Here is a 20,731-nt window from a genome sequence, read left to right as displayed (position 1 = left end):
AGAATGAATCCTAAACTTTGCTTAAATGCAAAATTAGAAATCACAAGACTGCCAAACACAACTGGAGTACAAAAAGTCGATCATCACGAGTTCTGCTCAAGAATTACCCCTCGTCTTTTTGTTTGCAGGAGTCATGGAGCTTGGAATATATTTACTATTTTATTTTTCAATTGCCTTCCATTCAAATTCAAACTAAGACCTTAACATTTCTGACTCCATGATCTCTTACATTGCTATGGAGGTCCTAAACTTTAACAGTACCTGCAAAGCATCAAAAATTCTGTACTTAACAATGGCAATTCCCATCTCCCCTTACAACAGTGGGCTGAAAATTCAGATAACGATGTACCAAAAATAATTGGATCCAATAGCTCTACTTCTCCTTCTACATACAGATGACTCAACAAACTCTAGAGACTAAAAAATTCAAAACTCTGGCCTAAAACTGACTCTCACACAATTTGCAGGGAAGGAAAAGCGGGGAAAGGGAGGAGAGATCTGAGTTCCCAAGGCTCCTAGTGCTGGAACAAGCAAACCATTAAGTTATGCTTAAGGTTGAGGCCCGCTGCCTCCCCCATTATTCCATTTGTGCCTGGGAGTTGACATCCTGATCGCTAGATATGATGAATTTGCAAAGATCAAAGACAACCTTGGACTTCAGTGTTCAAATGATTCAACAAACCGTCTATCAAATTGCCTTCGATTTCCACCATCACCGGAGAGCATTGACAAACCTCATCAAGGACTCTACATCCCTCTTCTCTGAGGGGTATTTAATAGGCCGAGAGGAGTGTTTGGGAAAGAAAAGTATTGTTGGAAAGCTTCCCAGCTGTAATTCTTGCTTAGCAAATTCTTTCTGATCACCATCAGCCCTGAATTTCCCCACCTTCACTCCACTCCCTGCCAACTTATCAGCCAATTCAAGATAGGAATTTTCCATGCCCTGGCAGAATTGGCACCATGGGGCATAAAGAACAACAATCCATGGTTCCTTTCTGTTCTCCAATCTTAACAAATTCGTTATTCCAGAACTGCTCAAATTGACCAAATTCTGCGAGTTGAAGATATCAGCAACTCCAGCAGCTCCATTTGAATAGGTAGCCCCATTTCCATTGCCATTGAGTTGTGCTAGATCATCATGCTTCAGATTTCCTTTGTGAAGCCCACATTCCTTAGCCTTAGCATCCTCCCACCACCATCTTCCTTCTCTCTCATGTTGGCCTGGAAGAACTGGTCTTGTGCAAGGCTCGCATCCAATTGACACATAACCTTGTGAATGAAGTGAGTTTACAGGCACATTCATGGCTCGAAGGAAGTTCCATGCATTTTGTCCCTCAACATTTGCCATTGGGTTCCACTTGATCAGACTACCAACTCCACCATCCATTCCCTCAAAAACTGGGTCCACCTGAACAACAGGAATTTCAGACCGAGTGCCTGGGGACTGATCTTTTCTTTGGCCAGTGATCCAAGCACGTAGCCCCTTGAGAGCCCTCCTCAAGGGCCTCACCTTTCTCACACGGCAGCACTCCTGGTGCCCATCCTCATAGAAAGAGAACAGGCCCTTGCTCCTTACCAAAGCTTGAACTTCAACAGCATCAGGAAACATGTATTCAATATGGATGCCATAGTGATTCTCAACAGTGTCAAAGAACTTATAGGTTTCTGGGTTCAACCTCCCAGTGTCCAGACTGAACACCCTAAAGGGTCTACCGGTTAGCTTAGCATACTCTATCAAAGCAACATCTTCAGCACCACTGCAAAAAAAATGGATACTTATTACTAAAAAGATAACATTTCAAATGAATAACTGCCATGTACCCAATATATGTAAGAGTTAAGTAATGTATAACATGTGAGAATGCAATTCCAGAGCACACGCTAGAGTAATTCAATTTCAGTACATTCTGATATTATCGAAAATATCTCACCTGTATATGCATACACAAGTTCAAATGATTTTTCATTGTACCTCTGCTTGTCTGCTAGGTAAGTAATTTCTTGTAAATTAATTTATTGTGTCATTCCTAGGTATGCTGTATGCCTATGTCTTATTCATGCGAAATTAGGCCCAATACACAAATTATCTCAGCTAACCCTCTAACCGTAAATGCAATCTCGTTTTGCTAAACAAAGAACTACAATCTAGAAGAGGAATATTCTTTACAATCTAATGGCACATTTGAGATTATCCTTTCAACTTCCACTGTTAGGCAAATATGAAACAATCGATGGGATTCCACAATACACAAAGAATGTTGATCAGAATAATGGGACATTTTTTAAAATTTCTGCTACTGACAAAATATTTTTAAAAAATTACAATTTAAATTCAATTATGGCTATATTAATTACCTGAATGCAATAGCAATATCATTGCCAAACTTCTCAAGAGCCTTATCCATAATCTCCAAAGGTGAAGAGTTCTCAAGCACCTTGGCCAATTGTTCATAGTCTTCCACCTCTATTTTCTCTGCTACCTCTGCAAGTTCCAACACAAAATTTAACACTCAATTAAATCTTCTTATTCTTTTGGAAGTAAAAAACCTAATTAAAAATGTTTAAAAGGAACCATGAATTTTTAATTAAACAAATAGTACTTACCAGACTCAGCTATAGCTGCCGCAAGCGGGACAATGGAGTCATTCCGTTTGGACTCCGCGTTCACCGGCTTCACCGAGCATCTCCGTTGAGAAAGGCTGACGGCGGCCGGGCGACCCAACAGCCGCAATGAACCAATTTGGAGAGCTGAAAACCAAAACCCACAAATTCATCATTAGCAAAATGTTTAAAATGAAAAACTCAACATTTACATTATAATTCAGGGGACAAGAAAACCACAAACCTTTGAGCTCAGAGGAGAGCGAATAATTGGTAGCAGAAATTGTAGAAGAAGAAGAAGAGGCAACACTGAAAGCCATTAAAGAATACAGAGAACTTGAATTCTCTAGAAATGAAAATTATTTAATTATATTTCTCTCTGTTGTGTGTGTTTTATCTCTGCATTATAGAAAGAAGAAAGCTGTTAAATAAGGAATAAGGAGCGAAGAAAACGCGCCACACCAGGTTCATTGAACCTGGACAAATTTTTGAATCAGTGTGGGTCCCGCACATCGTGATAATGTGGCCGGTGGTGATTGGGTGTAGCTTATATACTGGGCTCATTGCTTTCGTCACGTGCCGGTGCCGTGAGAGAAAGAGATGTGGTGATAGAGGAAGCTTAGAGCTTGCCAAATTCCTCTCCTGGTCAATTTATCTGCTATTATGGGTTTTTTAAAATTATAAATTTAAATAAGCAGTAATCTTCTGTTTTATTGAAATAATAATTATTTAACTTATTTAAATAATTCATTTTAAAATTAAAATAACAATAAAATTTTAATTGAATAGGGCTTAAATAGAAAATATTGTGCAACGAACTATAATTTAATATAAGTTAAATTTAGTTTTTGAATCAACATATTTAATAGGAGTTAAAAAAACAGCTCAAATTTGGCTTGCGGAGAACAAAAACAATCACAATTGAGGGGAAAATAATAATAAAAAATTGGAATGCACGTAGGTGTGGCCTGCCAGGCACTTTAAATATAATACAAGGTGGCTCGGGTCGAAAGTGACGGCGCTTGCAAGTGAGGGGTCAAGGGATGAAGAAAAAACAAATCAAATTCATGATACCGAGAGGACCATAACCACCACGTTGAGCACCATTTTGGTTCGAATTGTTTTAATTCAATAATTTAATTTGATTTGTAATTTAAAATTTTTAATTAATTTAATTTAAATTTAAAAAGAAAAAAAATTAATTAAATTAAATCAAATTATAATTAATATGTTACATTTTAAGACTATATAACTTTCCTAAATTTAATAAAAATCTTTTATTTCTTTTATAGATTTACAGTCGATTATTCTTTCTTTCTTCTCCTCTTCTTTATGTTCTTTTTCCTTTTCACATATCATATTCACCTCTTTGAGAGAAGACCCATCACCCACAGTCATTGTCATAGCCATAGACCCACAATGACAAATTCATCGTCTTCTCTTCCACTCTCTCACTCCAGGTCCTTAATCTACCCATCTCCCTACTTGATCTGGTGCTTATTTGCATGTTGCGTCTTCTAAGTTTGATGTGTCTATAAGGAGATCTAAGAATTTTCATCAATTTTAGAATCTTGAAATATATTCATTGCAAGTATGTAAAGTGGAAAAAATATAGTAAACTCTTTTATTATGATAGCATAGACTTAATAAAAGTAAAATAATTAAGTATATTTAGAGTTAAAAAAAAATTAGACCCAAATAGAGTATACTATTGAGGCACATATTAAGCTACCTTATGGTAGGCATTTATTCTTTAAAAATTCATAAGTCTATAATATCCTATATTTCTTCATTTTTGGAAGCCTATACTAAGGTGATTTAGTATTTTTGATGCATTTTATATTTTCTATATAGGTTGTAAGTCAATTTGCATATTTATCTTCAAATATTATAATTAGCAACAATATGGATGAAATTTGACTTATTGACTTAAAATATAATACTAAGAGATTATTATGATCTTGAAAAGGTTTTTTATGTGGCATGTACTTTTGAATATTGAGTTTTTTTGTAGTGTTTTAAACTTATCAAATAATTTCTATCTTCTATTTATTCTTTAATCTTTCTTATTTTGTTTTTAGTTTATGTTCATAAACATCAAAACTACAAAAATATTCTTTTTTATTATTTCTTTTTATTTTGCTACAAATTAAACATAACATATTAAAAAGAGTTTCACTATAGCATAATTTCATTTTTGTGTTTTTCGGTATTCTTGTTTGATTTTTAGTTATTTCTTATTTGTTTATTATTAATTTTCCTGTTTCTTTCTCTTTATTCGACTTTATTTTTCATTTAATTTGATTGAGTTATTTCTTTCCTCAGGCACATCAAAGCTTGCCTCGCGATCCTCACTCGCCTTGTGCTTATTTGCTTCATGCCTTGCTCGCTTGTTTTGCTCTCAACGTTTCAGCATCTCAATTGTTTAGCTCTTAGCATCTTGATTGCTTCAAGGCTTGTACTCGGTCTCAATTGTTTTGCTTAATTGGTGCTTTTAAATTATCTAGATTAAGGGCGAGTATTCGATTCGAACCGAACAGAACTAAATTAAATTATGAAAATCAAATTACATATTTTAGAAATCGAATCGAAATAAATAAAAAATCGAATCGAATCAAATCGCTATATTTTGATTTTATTTGATTCAAATAAATCAGTTTTGATTTTTTATTAATTTTTCAATTTAAACTTAATTTTCAAGTTATTTGGTCTAATTTTGACTTTGGTTTGAACCTAATAACCATTAATCAATGAAATTAAATAATTTATATATACATATATAATTAAATATAATTCATAAATTCCCCATAAAAATAAATCAATTCAATTCGATTTGATTCAATTTGAATATATAAAATTATTATTAGGTTCGATTCGGTTTAATCTATTTTTTTTCTCTTCAAAACTGAACTGAACCAAAATAATCGAAATTTTTATACTATAAAATCGAACTGAACTGATTAAATTTTAAAATCAAATCGATTGAATCGAATTGATTTGATTAAATTCAAATTTTCAATTTGAATCGAAATCTGCACACTCCTACTTTGAACTCGTAAGTTTGCTACTAAGTAGAGTTATTGGCAATTGTAATTATATAATTATGATGGTTTTTACTCTTCTCGTTTTGTCATTTTTTACTATACAAATTGGGTTTTTTAGTCTTTTATGGAAACTGGAGTTTGTTGATAAAATTGTATTAATTATTTGTTTGATTTACTGATTGTGTTTATTTGTTTGATTTATTAATTGAGGCTCTGCGACTGAAGTATAAAGATTAAAAACCAAGAAAATAGGTGTAATTTTGTGAAAAAAATGAAAGATATTGAAATGAGAAGAAAAAAAAAAGAATTTTTAAATCGAATTAAATAAAATTATTTTAATTTGATTCGATTTAATTATTTATTATATTTAATTTAATTTATTTTTAAATTTTATATAAAACGTAATTTCTAATTTGCTCGATTTAACCGGATTCTCACCTTAGTGACAAAGTCCATTTTTATTTTCTATACATACCATATGTGTGAGTGAATGAGCAAAGGTGCTTTTTGACTTTTGCTACCTCCCATTATCAAAAGTGAGCTCAGCACTCACATAAATATTATAAGAATTTTATTTTCTCTTTTTTCTTCAAATAGTCATAATTTATTTATTTATTTTTAATTAAATTTTAAAACTGAAATAAATTTAATTTTTAGAAATGATGAATAAATTAAGATTATAAAAGAAAGAAAATAAAGCAGAGAAGGGAATCACGGCTCTTGGCGTTGGAAGGGGTCAAAGTGATATATACATTATGCAATGTTTAATAACTTATGGGGTACTGGACCTGGTTATGATTCACGGTTTTGTACACTGGGTGGGCCTCGAAGCCTACGTGCATTAACAGCTATATATGCGATCTGATCATAATCGTGATGGGCTGAAAGGAGGTGGCCCATGAGTCTGAATCCTTTAATAGCTCTTTACATAGTCCGAGCCACTCGTCGGTCCAATTTCTATTCGTGGTCAAAAATTAGTTTGAATCAAATTAAGGATTCCAACTCTTCATGGTTTTGATCTCTTACAATTTTGATTTAATTCAAACACAAAAGCTGCTACAGTTTGGATTAAAATCGACTCGCTGTTAAGCCTACTTTTACACAAATCAAAGAGACCCAGAAGAATCAATGAAAGCCATATTTGCAAAAAATTAAAGTTGTGAGCAACAGTGGAGATATAAGGATCACACAGTTCCATAAGAATCACCAAAAAAAAAGAAAAATGTCTACTTCTATGCAGTCATTCCACACGCAAGGACTTGCATAAAGTGTTATCCTAATAACCACTACTTTTACCTCAAATTGACCTATCATTATAAAAGCTTGCTTCCATGAAAAAATATCTCTTAATTTCTCCGGGGAAACTTTATATAATTCTTCATTTTTTTCATAATAAAAAAAATTATATATAATAATATTATAAATTAAAATCAAGATTTATTATTTTTATATTTTAAAATTATTAAAGGAGACAAAATTATCATAATTTGTTGCATTGCCACCTGGACATTGGTTATTGATTTATTGACTCCATAACAAACATTTTAAATTGTGTATATTTAATATAAATTTAATATTATATAAAAATAAATTTTCATAATTATTAAATTAAATATTTATGTCAAAATATATATAAAATTAATTAAAATGTGTATAACAAAAATACAAATCTAAGTTAATTTTATAATAGTCGCACTCTTCTAAAACTAAATTACATTAAGAATTTAAAATTTTTTCTTTGAAAATTTTTAGAATTGTGCAATTTTATCTTTTATACCAAAATTAGCCAATGGGACATGCAGAAAATGGTGATTTTTTTTTTCGAAAGAAAGAATTTAATTCACCGAATGAATTTTGATATAAAAATATTTTTATAACTACTATATTAATTAATTAATTAATTAAAAAATATATAATAAGTAATGCCGCACACTTTTAAATTTTATCAGCTAAATCTAATTAGATTTATAATGTAATTATGAATGAGATTTAGGTTAAATTAAGAGTTTTAAGGCCTTCTTTTTCTTGAAAAATTGTTGCAGTGTGTGTGTGTGAGACAAGGATGGAATTTGATTAATATTGTGAGAGAAAAAAAGAAATTGATTAATATATCATGGGAAAAAGTCAATTTTCATTAAAAAAAAAAAAAAAAAGCCAAAATTAGCCGAATGGACATGCCGAAAACGTGTAAAAAATTAATTCGCAAATAAAAATTTATAAAAAATAGCGTGGCACGTTCATCTGCTTCCACGTTTCTATCGATTTTAAATGCTAGTGTAAAGGGTTATGAGTTTTGACGTGCGGACAGGCTCACCGAAGGTCAAGTCACCCGGAACCAGCTAAACCCTCCCATAGACTGACAGTTATAATCCAATTTCTCTATAACAGACCAACGAAATTAATTTGAAAACGTAACAGACAGTCACGCTAGACAATCCCAATGATAACATGTTATAGTATATAATTTGTCTACTGGGGTGCAGAGCAGTCTGCAAAGGTTCGAGAAAACATTTTCAGCTCTCTGCTTCACTCTCTTTGGTAAGCTTTCTCTTTCCTTCTCAAGTTCTTGTGTTTAGATCTCAATTTAAATTCGTGGAATCCCTTTATTTCAACTTGGGATTGAATGATCGGCTGAAATTTTGGATGTAATTTTGAAATACCTGACCCAATGTTGTACAGTGATTGGTACTTGATAATGGCTGAGGTTGCTTCCAATGCTGAGCTCTTGGAATGGCCAAAGAAGGATAAGCGCCGACTCCTTCATGTCGTGTATCGTGTCGGTGATCTCGATCGCACCATAAAGTATGATCCTATGAGAATAAAGCTTAAGCTTTGGGCAACTGTTCTATATGTACGTAAAATTTTTTTAAAAAATTATTTATTATTATTTTTTAATTTGGTAGGTTTTATACTGAATGCTTTGGAATGAAGCTGTTGAGGAAAAGAGATGTTCCAGAGGAAAAGTACTCAAATGCCTTTCTTGGTTTTGGCCCTGAACAGACTAATTTTGTTGTGGAGCTGACTTACAGTACGATGCTCTCAACTTTAACCTTTTTTTTTTTTTTTTCCTTTTTTAAAGGATAGATGTTTATTCATATTGTTTTTTTGAATGGCTGAGGGTTTTCTGCTCGTAATTTGTTAAATGATGACGTATTGTTAATCTAACCATTTGCGGTCTTTGAATAACCTATTCATCTGACATTTATCTTAAGGTGGGCTACTTTAATTTTGTTTCCAAGCTGTTTAGTTGGTAAATGTTCATTTTTTTTCAGATTATTTTCAAGGAGCAGTGCTCAAAATGAGCCAATACTTTTTTGCTTTCAGTGTTCTGCATTGTCTTGTTCGTTGAGACCAATAGGGAAAGTTGCTGTACCCTTAATTAGAAACAAAAAACAGATCTTTTCAAGGTAGTGCAATACGCATACTAAGAAATGGATAAGACACAGAGGATCTTATTAAGTTATTGGAAAGGGTAGGTGTCTCTCTGGCCAAGGAGTGAGGAGTTGTTGGTACTGACATGGTAGACACGAATTTCACTTTTAAGGCATACCTATGAGCACAGATTTTTGCCGTAGGACATCAGTTTAAGTAGTAAAGAGGTTGGCGATGAGTAGGTTAATCATCTCAGCCATTTAAAAGAAAAAGCTTGAATAAAATCTTTCTTTCTTTACTAACATTTGAGAATTTACTTGGTCGCTGATTGCAGATTATGGAGTGACTTCATATGATATTGGAACTGGATTTGGGCATTTTGCAATTGCATCTCAGGATGTAAGTATCATTACTCTTTAAGAGTTTGGCAATTGAATTTTTTCCCTTGGTGCCGACTGCTGACCATGAATTGTGGATCTTTTTGATTTGCAGGTTTACAAGTTGGTTGAAGACATACGTGCCAAAGGTGGCGTTATCACTAGGGAGCCTGGTCCAGTCAAAGGTGGAACGACTGTTATTGCCTTTGTAAAGGATCCAGATGGTTATATTTTTGAGCTCATACAAAGGGGACCAACTCCTGAGCCCCTGTGCCAAGTAATGCTTCGTGTTGGTGATCTGGATCGCTCTATCCAGTTCTACGAAAAGGTATTTTGGAACTTTTTTGGCAATTGTATAATCCAACTACAAATGAACTCATTGTCACTTGTGTGTATTTCAAGTTTATGCATAATATAAATACAGAGTCAATATGAGAAGATATTTGTCAAAAAGACCGGCTTTATGCAATCTTTACAAATTTCATACTATCCATGTTGTGGGTTTGGTTCACACCATATCTTGCTTTTTCACTATTATTTTTCTTGGTTAGAAGGTTGGGAAAATGATACCAGAACTTTGGAAGCATTCAGATTGATTTATTCAAAACGCAAGTATTTAATATCAGGAAATAACTTAACTCCATAGCTAGTCCAGTTATTAGGAAATCACATTGTGCATTGATACACTAGGTTCCAAAATGTTTAAGACAGTAGAGGAACTGTAGAAATGATCCAATAACAGGTTTCATGCGGCTAGTGGTTTTCCTTCTGCAGGCCTTGGGCATGAAGCTATTAAGGAGAATTGATAATCCTCAATACAAGGTAATCAATGCTATGACTGACTTCATTTGGTCTTTAATAACTTAAAATATCTATTGGCAGGAGGTGTGCTTACAATGAGAATTGGGACAAGCTTCTTTGAGTTGCCTCATTTTGTTGCCTGCATTTTGCAGTATACCTTGGCAATGATTGGCTATGCAGATGAATATGAGACAACTGTCCTTGAGTTGACTTACAATTATGATGTGACTGAATATTCCAAGGGAAATGCATATGCACAGGTTAGTTAAAAGCCTTTTTTTATTCTCTGTTGGAATCCTTGTGAATTTTTTATTTATTTATTTTTTTGTGTTGAGCATTCTTTCCTTTGCTTGTTTTCCACTATTGTGTTACTGCAGGTTGCTATTGGTACTGATGACGTCTACAAAAGTGCCGAGGTTGTCAGCTTGGTTACCCAAGAGCTTGGTGGAAAGATAACTAGACCACCTGGACCACTTCCTGGAATAAACACCAAAATTACTTCTTTTCTAGATCCAGATGGCTGGAAAACGGTAAGTTTCCTCTTGTAGCTCTTAGGTTCTAAGTATGGTTGCATATGTTCAGCGTCAGAGAATTCTATGCTGTACTGTATGCTACTGTAATAGTCTATTGAAATAAATATTAACATGGGAAGGAAAGAGGTGGGTGTGCTAATTTCTTGTATGTGTTCAACTCATGACCTAAAACTAATTAATGAAAAATTAAAAGTGAGATGAGTGGACATGCATGATAGGGATGCTATCTTTAAGTGTCAAAAAATTCACCATTTTTTAAATGTTATCCATTGTACAGATTGTTGCCTATTAACTTGTTTTTCTGTTGAATTAATAACTAGACTAGTGTAAGTTTTATTATTAAAATGATATATTGATTGTGCTATGGGGAAAAATCTTTGAAAGAGAGCTTGTACTCAAGTTGAAAAAGAAAAATGCATTTTTGTGAAATATAAGAAACAGAAGATATGATGATATCTAAAACCACATGGAAGCTTTCAACCAACCATGCAAATGAATCCATATCTGTTATATGGAGAAATAGACTGCAAACTTAGCTCAAGATTGAGCATAGGCATACAGTGCAAAGCATGTTAATGTCCTTTAGGTAGGCAGATTTTTTATATATGTTTATTTGCTGACGAGCTTATGCTGTTCTGGATCATTTCTATAGGTCCTGGTTGACAATGAAGACTTTCTGAAGGAACTTCAAAAGGAAGAATAACTGAGAGGGTTCTAGCTGCACTACCTATACGCTGCTATTTTGTGAATAAGCTTGTGTAGCTAGTAATCTTGTTTCAAATTTATGAGATGGAACTAAGTGAACCTGCTAAATTTTATATTACAGAAGATGTTGTTTTGGCTATTTATCTTTACTGGTCCACTCTGCTGTGTTTTTAGCATGGTAAGGTATCAAGGAGAGTTGAAATGCTCAATTAATTCTATGGTTTGGAAATACGTACTTGTCAGGAATTAAGAGAACTTACTCGACCTTTATGCTTCTTCAAATAATTAAAATGAACCAAAATTGCAATATCATGAACACCCAACAAACAAATTAATATGCATGTTTTAACTAGTTTGAGGTAAGAATATATTTACCAAAAAAATAAATTTCTAGGGATAGAATGAACAATTTTCATGCTCTAATCTTATTTCGGAGAACAGGAGGAATGCCCCCACAACCCGTGTCATTACAAACTTGCCTCCAATAATGTTCTGATATCCCCTTGAGGGGATGAAAAGAATTGTGAAAGAGAAACTTGAAAGTGTTACTGTTGGCAAGCTTACATCTAATCAACAAGCCTTGACCACAACTCTCTTCCACTTCCAGATTCACTTGGATCATGTTAATATATTTATGTACAACATCGAATGCTGAATTGTATTCATTGGCTGGTTTTAGAAACCATGATAACAAATAGATGCCCAGATAGGTATCTAAGCAGCCGTATCCATTGGGTAGCAGCCAAGAACACGAAGAAATCTTGCAAATTCCTGTGAGAACAAAAGAAAAAAAATTAAAAAAAAATTCCTGGACTTTTCTCATTCAAAAACAGTTCTTGTGATTCTTCTGGTCCGAATTTCAATTAAATCTGCAGTAAATGCAAACTAACTTCTCTAAACGCAATATAGTGTTTTAAATTTGTGGCAGCAATGATTTGTTGCAATATTCCAAGTATTATACAAGGCCAACATAAGGGTGTAAATTATTAAGGACCGCAGAGTTTATTAGGTGGTCCACAAGCAAAAGATATGCAGACCAAAAAAGGAAAAAAAAAAAATACAGATTACAGTTAGAACGCCAGATCTAGAACATAATGCACTTCAAATTAACAATTCCTTGTCCCGTATCAAGACCAAGATTCAAGAGATAAGGCTCCATCCATGCTTTCCCCAACAAGGAAATAAAACAGCCAATATGACAGTTGGGGAAATGAACCAATATGACAGTTAGGGAAATGAATAGGTTGCCATTAGAGAAGTAAATGCTGCTCTTATGCAATAATTTGACTAAACCATGACTGGTTTATAAAAGCTGACAGTTATTTCTTGTCACAAATAATAAAAATAAACCTGAAGGAAAGTATCAGACTGCAAATACATATATATAGATTGTAAAATATCAGCAAGAGAAAACTAGTTTTATTAGTTTGCTTTGTTCAAATGTAGGAGGGATTGTTTCAAAAAAAATGTTGGAGGGATGTGTTTTCCTGGATACATAAAATGTCAAAGAGACTAACCTGCAAATGTCCCAATGCATTTTGAGCACGAGGTTCTGCCATGGAAGCTTCAAAGTCAATATAGAAAAGGTAGCCAAAGTACCTGTCACAAGAAATACATCACTGGAATAGCAAAGACACAGATTTACCTTACTCCAAAATCTAAAAAACTACACAAGGTTGCATGAACAGCAATATGGTTACAGAAAAGTTATGAAAGAAAATTTGATTTGAACTTCACACTCCCTTCCATTTCAATTTCCCAGGAATAACAAAGTGAAAACTTAGCCAAATGGTTATATATCATGTATGTTGAGTTAAGGCCCATATTTTGCATTTTACATACATGAAAGTTTACGATGCAGCAGTAAAAGGATAATATCTTTTAAGCACAAAATTGTGAAAGAGAATAACTACCCTCTTAGTAAATTTGTGAACATTGCACCACAACATGCCACGAACAATGTGTTTTATGAAATGGATGATTTATTTCTCATCCATAGCATCCAACCATTGAACGTTACTTTCAAAAGTGCATCATTATTTCACAGAAGCTTCAATAAAATTCAACAAAGATAATAAAAGAACAGAGGTGCCAAATGAAACATATTATGATCTCATTAAGTTACTTTTGTTCCTGCAATATGCTTTTCTATAATTTACAAATTTCTGTAGGCACACAAAATACAGTTGTTACATACTTCTGAGTGTCACTATCGTTACCACCACTTAATATTTTATCCCTGGTCAAGACAATGTTCAATTTGCTTTCAATTTCAGTTGGTTGATTCTTTCCAAGTTATTCACCTAAACTTGCATCCACACATACAACCTTACAAATCTTTTCCCAAAAATTTATCTCTTACTTGGCACTCCCCTTGTTAGAATCATCAACAACTCTTAAAGGACGATTTCTTTGTGGACGACTCTCTATCTGGAAGTTGATAAAAGGGAGAATAATTAGCCTTTGTATACAATGGCCAAACAACCAAAAAAGCTCTTAGCTACAAGTTACCTTTGACAAATTAATACCCCTCAAAGCAAACACTGCCAGTGCTTTGAACAGAACACCAGGACCTTCTTCAAGGGTGAAGACAATGCTTGTCTGGATGGGGAAAAACTTATGACTATGTACAAATGATGAATAAAAAGAGCTCTTATTCTCTTAGTATTTATAAAAAAGCAAAAAAGAATACACAAGGCTGGATAACAAACAATAATACCTTATAGGGTCTGTCAGTTCCTGGAATTATAGGTTCTCTTGCGAGTATCAAAAAGCGGGTTAAGTTATCGTCATCATCCTGATCAGCATAAGTGGAAAAAATTTGGTGAAGTATTGTAAAATATTACAACCAAATTTTCTCAAATTTAAGAATTAAAACAATGGAGTTTAATCTTTAAATACAAGTGATGTAGAACAAAGGGAAAGAATAAAAAACAAAGAAAAATCAAGGACCAATCCTTGAAGAAAAGAGAACTAATTCTCAAAATATTATTAAGCTCATAGAAATTGTCACAACAAAAAAAATTTCTAATAATGAAAACCCTAGATCTTATTTATAGGATTAGGAATCCCAATCACATTAGGATTTTAGAGCCGGTCTTATTTATAGGATTAGAAATCCCAATCACATTAGGATTTTAGAACCCTAATGCAATCCTAATTAGGAAATGAAGAATCCCAATTTAATTTGGAACCTAATCTAATTAGGATACACATTCATAAAATCTCTAAAATTTTTATTTTCTATATTTTTTCCTAAAGTAGGTACTCCTAAAATCTTTAGGAGTATATAGGAGTGACATGGTTAACTAAATTGTTTAATAAGATTATAAACTCCAAGAAAATGCCTGATGAATATAGGAGGAGTATTCTAGTACTTATTTTTAAAAATAAGGGAGACAAACAGAGTCACTCAAACTATAGGGGAATTAAACTCATGAGCCATATCATGAAGTTGTGAGAGAGAGTTGTGGAATATCAACTATGTTATGACACTTCTATCTCTCCTAATCAATTTGGTTTCATGTCCGGTTGTTTAACTATGGAAGCGATCTTTCTCATTAGAAGCTTGATGGAGAAATATAGAGATGTGAAGAGAGATCTACACATGATTTTTATCAATTTGAAGAAGGCTTATAATAGTATTCTAAAAGATGTCTTATGGAGAGTGTTAGAACAAAAGAGGGCATCTATTTGATACATACAAGTGTTGAAAGATATGTATGAAGGAGTAACTACTATTGTGCGCACAGTGGGAGGGGATACAAGAGATTTTCCTATCTCAGTTGGATTACACCAAGGTTTAGCTATAAGCCCTTACCTTTTTACATTAGTTTTAGATGAGTTACGAAACACATACAAGAGAGTATCCCTTGGTGCATGATATTTGCGGATGATATAGTTCTGATAGATGAGACGCAAGAAGGAGTCAATAGAAAGCTAGAGTTTTGGAGAAGTACTCTAGAGTCAAAGGGTTCTAAATTAAGTAGAACGAAGACAAAATACATGCATTGCAAGTTCTGTGAAGGCCGAACTGGTGATAGAGAAGGAGTTAGTTTGGATGGAGTGGTACTGCCCCAAAGTAATCACTTTAAATATCTTGGCTCAATCCTTCAAGTAGATGGGGGATGCGAGAAGGATATTAGTCATAGGATTAAAGCCGGATGGTTGAAGTGGAGAAGTGTCACGAGAGTTTTATGTGATCGCAAGATTTCTAAAAAGTTGAAAGAAAAATTTAACCATACAGCCATACGACCGGCTATGTTATATGGTAGTGAGTGTTGGGCACTGAAGTAGTCGTATATGTCTAAGATAAGAGTTGCGGAGATGAGAATGTTGAGGTGGATGAGTGGCCATACTAGACTGGATAGAGTCCACAATGAGAGTATTAGAGAAAAGGTAGGAGTAGTGCCAATTGATGATAAGTTGAGAGAAGGGAGATTGAGGTGGTTTGGTCATGTGAAGTGTAGACATACGGAGGCTCCAGTTAGACAGGTAGAGCACATTAGGTTAGAGGATAGAAAGAAAAGAAGGGTAGATCTAAACCGACTTGAAGGAGAGTAGTACAACATGACCTAGAAGCATTACACATTTTTGAGGATTTAACCCAAAATCGTTTAGAGTTGAGAAAGAAAATCTATATAGCCAACCCCAAATTTTTGAAATAAAAGCTTAATTGAGTTGAGTTGAGTATATTCTACATCAACAAGCCTTGTACATGCTGAAGTACTTACAAGCACAACCAAGTTACTCAACTCAACTCAACCTTTATCCCAAAAATTTGGGGTCAGCTATTTGGATTCGCTTTCTCCACTTTGAACGATTTTGGGTTAAATCCTCAGAAATGTGTAATGCTTCTAAGTCATGTTGTACTACTCTCCTCCAAATCAATTTAGGTCTATCCCTTTTTTTCTTTCTATCCTCTAACCTAATGTGCTCTACTTCACATGACCAAACCACCTCAATCTCCCTTCTCTCAACTTATCTTCAATTGGCACCACTCCTACCTTTTCTCTAATACTCTCATTACGGACTTTATCTAGTCTAGTATGGCCACTCATCCACCTTAACATTCTCATCTCTGCAACTCTTATCTTAGATGCATACAACTCTTTCAGTGTCCAACACTCACTACCATATAACATAGCTGGTCGTAAAATTTTCCTTTCAATTTATTGGGAATCTTACGATCACATAAAACTCCCGTTGCACATCTCCACTTCAACTATCCGGCTTTAATCCTATGACTAACATCCTACTCACATCCCCCATCTACTTGAAGGACTGAGCCTAGAGCTTCTTAGTATGGCCAAGGGTAATAGCTACTTGACTTGGAAATATTTCAAATGCCACATTATAATTCTCCACCAAAGAGATATTTATTCAGCAAAATTCACATCCAACATCATCAACATTGAAATGTCCGAGGAAACTTGAATGAAAAGTTTAGAGGTTAATAAGCTTTAATACCTCCTTTTACAATAAAATCAAATATAAAGCCGCTTTATTTGGCTTATGGAAAGGACTGTACCTGCCTTTTCAAACTTGGAGGTTTTCCAAATAAGTCTAATTATCTATGTAATTGAAAAGTCACAGATGTGAAATTGTGGAAGGAAGGAGAAAAATGATTCTGCCTCATGCAGAAAGTAGATCCAGTAGCAATATAAATTTATACGATGGAGAAGCAAATCCTTTTGTTATTTGACTTTCCTTAGGAAATTTCCAGTTTCAATTTAAATGGTTAACGGAATATAAAAAATAAATCTACTAGAAGAAAACCATATAGGCTGTAAGTCACTCCTTTGCACAGATTATATTTTGGATGAATGACACTTATGATTTAAGCCATTAACCCTCAAATAACTAAATTTCAAAAGAAAAATGTTGAAATTAATGGGATTGACTACCAGCAGGTGAACATATAGTAAAATAAAACCAACCATTTTTATAATCAAGACATTTAACTTATCTAAACACAAAGGTCTGTGGTGTTATACAAGTATCTGGAACTGATCTTAATCATGTTTTTGTCAGTGAAACATCATTTCTCTCGACAAATTTTATATGAATAAAATCATAGAAAACTGAACGTGGAGCATTACCTGGATTTTTTCTGCAAGAATGTCAAGACCATAGATTTCTGCTGCTCGAGCACTTGCAATGGCACCAGTTTCTCTGATGCCACAAATAGATACCATCTGTTGCAAATATTTTAGCACATAGCATACAAAATGTTTCTAGATGATTCATGGTTGGCATAGAACAGGATTCAGATAATTTTGAAGAATACCTGAGCAGCACCAGCTGTATCATCAGTGCTAACTTTTACAACACCTAAGTCGCTCAATATCATCTCACAGTGGGAAAGGGCCTGCAAGTTGGAATATTTTTCAGAGAGCATGGCATATTTCGAACCAAAATTATGAACTCCAAGGTAAAAGCGATTAATGAAACTTTGAACTTTTTACTACCAACTTTCAGATATTAGGCCATTAAAACAATGGCCATTTTACATGAACAGGTAAATTTTGGACTGTAATTAGATCTCCATTGGCTAGATGAGCACCAGTTAGTAGCCGTTTTGTGAAGCAGTGAAAAGTTACCATATTCAAATCAGTTTGGCAGTTTTAGTCATACATAAGTTTGCTAAAACATATTGACAACAAATTGATGAGACTTGCAACTAGTATGGGAAACATAACTCATATATTGCCAGGTGTCATCTACAATAAACAACAAATGGAATGGCATGCAACAAAAGAAAAAAGACTAGCCTGGGGGTGGCTCAAAACACGTTTTAACTCCTCCTTTTGTACACCAGGCAATCCTAACAGGCAATGGTTGACTACCATCTGCACCTCTCCTACTATATGCAGCCTATGGCGAAGGAGTAAATCATAATTACGGTGGATGCTGCCACCAACTGAATTCTCAATGGGAAGGACTGCTTTATCCACTAACCAGAGTTCAACGGCCTGCTTAGTGAAGTGCAAGAGTACAAATGTGAGAATTATACATCAATCAGTTCCAAAAACAAAAATTAATTATATATAGTGATTAGATGAACCTTGAATGCAGCTTCAAAATGTTCACATGGGACAGTTTCACACTTGGGGTATGCTTTTAGTGCAGCAGCCTCACTATATGCACCTGCCATTCCCTAGAACAGGCACCAAAGCCAACATAAGAACAGCAAAAAATGAATGAATAGTGGGTCATAAATAATGTTTAACTTTTTACCTGATAAGCAACCCGAACTTTTATGTTGTCATCATGAGATGCAGAAAGATCTGTTGCCGATAATGGTTCTACAATTCACAACAAAATGCGAACTGGGTCAATTTACACTTATTCAAGTTCAAAAAAAAAAAAATCTCTAATTAATGGTTACAACGATCCCAAGCTTACAACTTTGAAATCTTCTGCAGCCTGCCAATAAAAATAACAATTCCAGATAACCAGCCAAATAGATCCCATAAGATAAAATTATTCAATTGTCATTAATTATTGAAGAAGACACAAATAAATGACCCATAAAAAGAGATTGATCCTTAGTCCAATTACTAGATAAAGCCGTAAATTTCCTCAAATACATGCCGAAGCCAACTCAGAATCTCATGTGGCATTTCCAATTTTCAATCAAATGGATTCCCTAATGCAGTGTTTATATTCAAAATCATAATAATAGCTACCCTGCTAAGACCATTAGGAACACATTAATTCACTTTAAACCTTAACTTTGGCAAATTCACCCCACCTTGGCCTACATGAATGTTTGATAGAAACCATAAATATTACAAACCAGCACGGAAAATCAATCTGCATTGCTCAGAAATTGATACGTTTTGGAGTTCAATTTGAAGGTAAATTCATCATTCAACTCCAGTTCTATTTTATGCAAAATGAGGCTGAACAGCGAAACAAAAGGACCAGAAGATATTATACAATAATTCACCACATAACCATCAAACAAAAATGAACAAGAGCTTAATCTGGAAAACTGTGATTGAACAGACTCACTAGGAAGAAGGTTCAAATCCTTATGAAAGACGCTGGACGCATTGTCCTGAACCTTATCAATTGCCCCAGAGGGCTCTACCTCATGGCTGAAGGGCTTCTCATCTTCAACAGGAGTGATAGCTCTCTGAGCCAAAACAGCCAACCGACAACATTCCCGCTCTGGGAACCTATCAAAATCTCGATTGCACCTCAAATTCAAGCTAAACCCACATCGGCTATGCACCAAATCTGACCCGCCCACAATTGAAAGAGGCTTTATTGGGCTAACCCAGAAGTCTCCAACAGCCCTCAAAGCCATGGGAGACAATTAAAAAAATCTCAACTTTCACAATGTAAATGCATATAAAAGGAAAAAAACTGAGCAGAGAAAGAAATCATGAGAAAGAAAGAGAAGGGTTGTTGGTGATGTGGTTGTTGGAGGTGAGTTTTGGTGAAACCCCATACAACATTGTCAAGAAGGTGGACGAGAATGGTGGTGGGGGCATGGATTCATGGACCCCACAAAATACAAACGAATCCTGAAATTCTATGGTCTTACGCACTGCAAATGAAATGAAGTGAATTTGGTTGTTTGAACAACAAAAACAGGTTTTGAAAAGAAGAAGAGAGCGAGAGGCAGGTGAAAAGAATTAGGAGTGTCTAGATATAAAGAAAGAGACTTTGCGAAAGGCGAAGTACTTCGAGGCAAGAAAAAGAAGCTGTATGAGAATTGAGTTTCCTGTTTCCCGTTTGCCTACCTTCCCATCTGTTTAAGCCAACTGATGTCTGATTGGGCTATTTTTTATTTGTTTTTATATGATCCTATTATCTGCATTCTATAATCTGTTGGCACTTGGCACGTTGTCACCAACCTTAGGACTTGGGAAGGTAACTTATATCTATCTGCTATGCGCTTTTTAAGTTTTTATCCTCACTTCTGCCTACAAAAAGCTAACAGCAGTAATTAAGCTTTGAAACTCAATTTTGTTGTTAACTGCTCTCCTAGTCTCATTACTCATTGAAGCTTGATTCATGAATACATACTGGCAGTGATGATGATGATACTTCAAGTCTTAACCCACCTGCCGTTAAATGCAAATTTTATCAGAAATTCTTAGACCATGTTCAGAGAGTTTAGCAATGTCCATCCAGTTGGCTATAAATTTAGCTGTTTAGCTGTTAGCTGTAGTTGTCTAGCATAGCAATGTCCATCCAGTTGGCTATAGTTCATCGCTATGGGGATAAAACCTTGCACGATTGGGGGTGCCTAATGGGCTATTACAGAGCCCAATAGCTTAAT

At 34.3% G+C, this 20,731-nt stretch overlaps 3 protein-coding genes across 4 annotated transcripts; 1 reads left to right on the top strand and 2 right to left on the bottom strand.

Moving 5' to 3' along the window:
* Positions 1–134: 134 nt before the first annotated feature.
* Positions 135–3,013, bottom strand: LOC110670643 (5'-adenylylsulfate reductase 3, chloroplastic). Its single transcript, XM_021832764.2, has 4 exons — positions 2,846–3,013; positions 2,605–2,748; positions 2,356–2,482; positions 135–1,757 (listed from the first exon to the last, which is right to left on the bottom strand). The coding sequence occupies exons 1-4, from the start codon at positions 2,919–2,921 to the stop codon at positions 713–715; spliced, it is 1,392 nt and encodes a 463-aa protein (XP_021688456.2). The 5' UTR covers positions 2,922–3,013; the 3' UTR covers positions 135–712.
* Positions 3,014–7,956: 4,943 nt separating this feature from the next.
* Positions 7,957–11,576, top strand: LOC110670599 (lactoylglutathione lyase GLX1). Its single transcript, XM_021832702.2, has 9 exons — positions 7,957–8,183; positions 8,325–8,447; positions 8,549–8,673; positions 9,352–9,416; positions 9,510–9,722; positions 10,169–10,216; positions 10,348–10,455; positions 10,573–10,725; positions 11,381–11,576. Exons 2-9 carry the CDS (start codon positions 8,341–8,343, stop codon positions 11,429–11,431), a joined length of 870 nt encoding a protein of 289 aa, XP_021688394.2. The 5' UTR covers positions 7,957–8,183; positions 8,325–8,340; the 3' UTR covers positions 11,432–11,576.
* A 254-nt stretch (positions 11,577–11,830) lies between these two features.
* On the bottom strand, positions 11,831–20,237 carry LOC110670598 (arogenate dehydratase/prephenate dehydratase 1, chloroplastic). Of its 2 annotated transcripts, none has more exons than XM_021832701.2 (11): positions 19,453–20,234; positions 18,673–18,740; positions 18,500–18,592; positions 18,207–18,407; positions 17,723–17,803; positions 17,535–17,630; positions 14,153–14,230; positions 13,945–14,034; positions 13,796–13,863; positions 12,951–13,032; positions 11,831–12,204 (listed from the first exon to the last, which is right to left on the bottom strand). In XM_021832701.2, exons 1-11 carry the CDS (start codon positions 19,748–19,750, stop codon positions 12,148–12,150), a joined length of 1,212 nt encoding a protein of 403 aa, XP_021688393.2. In that variant the 5' UTR covers positions 19,751–20,234; the 3' UTR covers positions 11,831–12,147. The 2 variants fall into 2 exon arrangements, with proteins under 2 accessions (XP_021688393.2, XP_057996373.1); XM_058140390.1 differs by lacking the exon at positions 11,831–12,204 and adding an exon at positions 12,220–12,597 and having other exon boundaries at positions 19,453–20,237.
* Between the last annotated feature and the right edge of the window lie 494 nt (positions 20,238–20,731).

The sequence above is a fragment of the Hevea brasiliensis genome, chromosome 18 (genome assembly GCF_030052815.1).
Source record: "Hevea brasiliensis isolate MT/VB/25A 57/8 chromosome 18, ASM3005281v1, whole genome shotgun sequence".
Lineage (NCBI taxonomy): Eukaryota > Viridiplantae > Streptophyta > Magnoliopsida > Malpighiales > Euphorbiaceae > Hevea > Hevea brasiliensis.
The sequence above is the reverse complement of the archived record's forward strand: the minus strand, read 5'-3'. Positions and strand labels throughout refer to the sequence as shown.